This window comes from Solanum lycopersicum, chromosome 8, assembly GCF_036512215.1.
Source record: "Solanum lycopersicum chromosome 8, SLM_r2.1".
In the NCBI taxonomy this organism is placed as follows: Eukaryota; Viridiplantae; Streptophyta; class Magnoliopsida; order Solanales; family Solanaceae; genus Solanum; species Solanum lycopersicum.
In genome coordinates this window covers 23,244,265-23,246,543 of record NC_090807.1, presented here as the reverse complement: position 1 = coordinate 23,246,543, position 2,279 = coordinate 23,244,265, and the positions used below count along the sequence as shown (strand labels likewise).

General features: G+C 39.6%; 1 protein-coding gene across 1 annotated transcript; it reads left to right on the top strand.

Annotated features, from left to right (window-relative positions):
- Positions 1 to 442: 442 nt before the first annotated feature.
- LOC138337863 (uncharacterized) lies at positions 443 to 1,586 on the top strand. The gene is made up of 4 exons (XM_069288299.1): positions 443 to 660; positions 893 to 1,033; positions 1,140 to 1,198; positions 1,375 to 1,586. Exons 1-4 carry the CDS (start codon positions 443 to 445, stop codon positions 1,584 to 1,586), a joined length of 630 nt encoding a protein of 209 aa, XP_069144400.1.
- The last annotated feature ends 693 nt before the right edge of the window (positions 1,587 to 2,279 follow it).

Below are 2,279 nucleotides of genomic sequence, written 5' to 3'. Positions count from 1 at the left end.
GAACAAGTATCCACTTACCAGAATAGATGACTTATTCAATAAGCTCCAACGTTCTATCTTCTTCTCAAAGATTGATCTTCGTTCCGGGTATCATCAACTTAGGGTTAGGGATTAATATATCCCAAATACAACCTTTCATACTCGTTATGCTCATTATGAGTTCTTAGTCATGTCATTTTTATTCACTAATGCACCAGCTGCATTTATGGACCTCATAAATTGAGTCTTCCGTGAATACCTTGATTATTTCATCATAGTATTCATTTATGACATCCTCATCTACTCTATGACCAAGGAAGAGCATGAACAACATTTGAAACTAACCTTGCAGTTACTTAGACAACGTTAGTTTGATGCCAAATTCAACAAGTGTTAATTTTGGATTAGATATGTGTACTTCTTTGGTAATGTTGTTTTCGATTAGGGTGTGGAGGTGGACACCATGAAAATTGAGTCTGTTAAGAACTTGCCAAAACCTATTACTCCCACCGATATCCGTAGCTTTGTTGGATTGGCTTGTTACTACCACAGGTTCGTGGAGGATTTTTCATCCATTGTTGCCAAAGTAACAACATTGACTAAGAAGAAATCAAAGTTTGAATGGGCGAAGACTTGTGAGAAGAGTTTCAAGGAGCTCAAGGACAGACTCACTTTAGCCTTGTGCTTACATTACCTAAATATAGTGATAATTACACTATTTTTTGTGATGCATATAGGGTTTGTTTTATTTATGTTGTTATGCAAGGTGGTAAGGTGATAGCCAATTCACCCAGACATCTCCAAGGACATGAGAAGAATTATCCCACTCATGACCTAGAGTTGGAAGTTATGGTTGTTGCATTGAAGCTGTGGAGGAAATACTTGTACAGAGTGCATGTGGATGTGTTCACAGATCACAAGAGTCTCCAGTACGTGTTCACACAGAGGGAGTTGAATCTATGTTAGTAAAGATGGTTAGAGCTATTGAAGACTATGACATGAGTTTCCATTACCATCCACGCAAGGCAAATGTTGTAGTTGATGCTTCGAGCAGGTAGAGCATGGGAAGTACAACCCTGGTTGATGATGGGAAGAAAGAGTTGGTGAAGAATGTACACAGAATTTTCACACTGGGTTTGCGTTTGTATGGCTTCTACTAGTGGGGGTGTTTCAGTTTATCACAGTTCGGAATCATCCTTGGTAGCTGAATTTAAGAAGGGTCAGCATCTTTATCCTATGTTAATGGAGTTAAGGACTCAATTCTGGTAAAGATGAATAAGTCCTTTGATTTAGGAGGTAACGACATACATAGGTACTAGGACAGGTTTTATATACAAGTCACGGATGATTTGTATACCATAGAGGCCCATGGTTTCAAGTATCCGATATATCCAGGTTCCACCAAGATGTATCATGACCTAAAGCAGATCTATTGGTGCAATGACATCAAGAAGGACATTGTTAAGTATGTGGCCAAGTGTCCTAATTGTCAGCAGATTAAGTCGGAGCACCTTATTCCTGGTGGTCTCACTCAAATGATTGAGGTTCTGACTTGGAAATGGGAGACCATTAATATGGACTTCGTGGTTGGTCTTCTGAGGATATGAGACAGCATGACTCCATATAAGTTATTGTGGATAAGAAGACAAAGTCTTCCCACTTTATCGTTGTGAAGTCTGCTTATAGGTCCGAAGATTATGTGAGACTCTACATTGATGAGATTGTGAGGTGGCATATGATTCCTCTGTCTATCATTTAAGATAGAGGGACTCAGTTCACTTTGCATTTCCGGATATCCTTCTAGAAGAGATTAGGAACGCAGGTAAAGCTAACTACTGCCTTCCATCCTCAGACAGATGGGTAGGAAGGGCAAACCAATCAAACATTGTAGGACATGTTGAGGGCATGTGTGATCGACTTCAGAGGTAGTTGGGATAAGCATCTTCCATTGATATAGTTTTCTTATAATACCAGCTATCACTCTAGTTTTGGGATGGCACCGTTTGAGGCACTGTATAGTAGGAGGTGTAGATCTCTAGTTGGGTGGTTCGAGGTTGAAGAGTCATCTATTTTTTGTCCAGAGATCATTCATGAATCATTAGAGAAGGTCAGGGTGATTAGGGACAAGTGTGCTACTGTTTATATTCGTTAGAAGCCTTATGCAGATAAGAGAAAGCGGCGCTATGAGTTTGATCTTGGTGACGAAGAATATTTAAAGATATCACCCATGAAAGGGGTGATGAGGTTTGGCATTAAGGTGAAGTTTAGTTTGAGGTCCGTTATTCCATACAAGATTTTAC

What these genes read in the sequence shown, in the direction of transcription:
- LOC138337863 (XM_069288299.1), top strand. Translation starts at nt 443, where the DNA reads ATGAAAATTGAGTCTGTTAAGAACTTGCCAAAACCTATTACTCCCACC. An exon ending in GTAGTTGATGCTTCGAGCAG is followed by an intron (nt 1,034 to 1,139) that starts GTAGAGCATGGG and finishes GGCTTCTACTAG; the next exon opens with TGGGGGTGTTTCAGTTTATC. An exon ending in GGTAGCTGAATTTAAGAAGG is followed by an intron (nt 1,199 to 1,374) that starts GTCAGCATCTTT and finishes CGATATATCCAG; the next exon opens with GTTCCACCAAGATGTATCAT.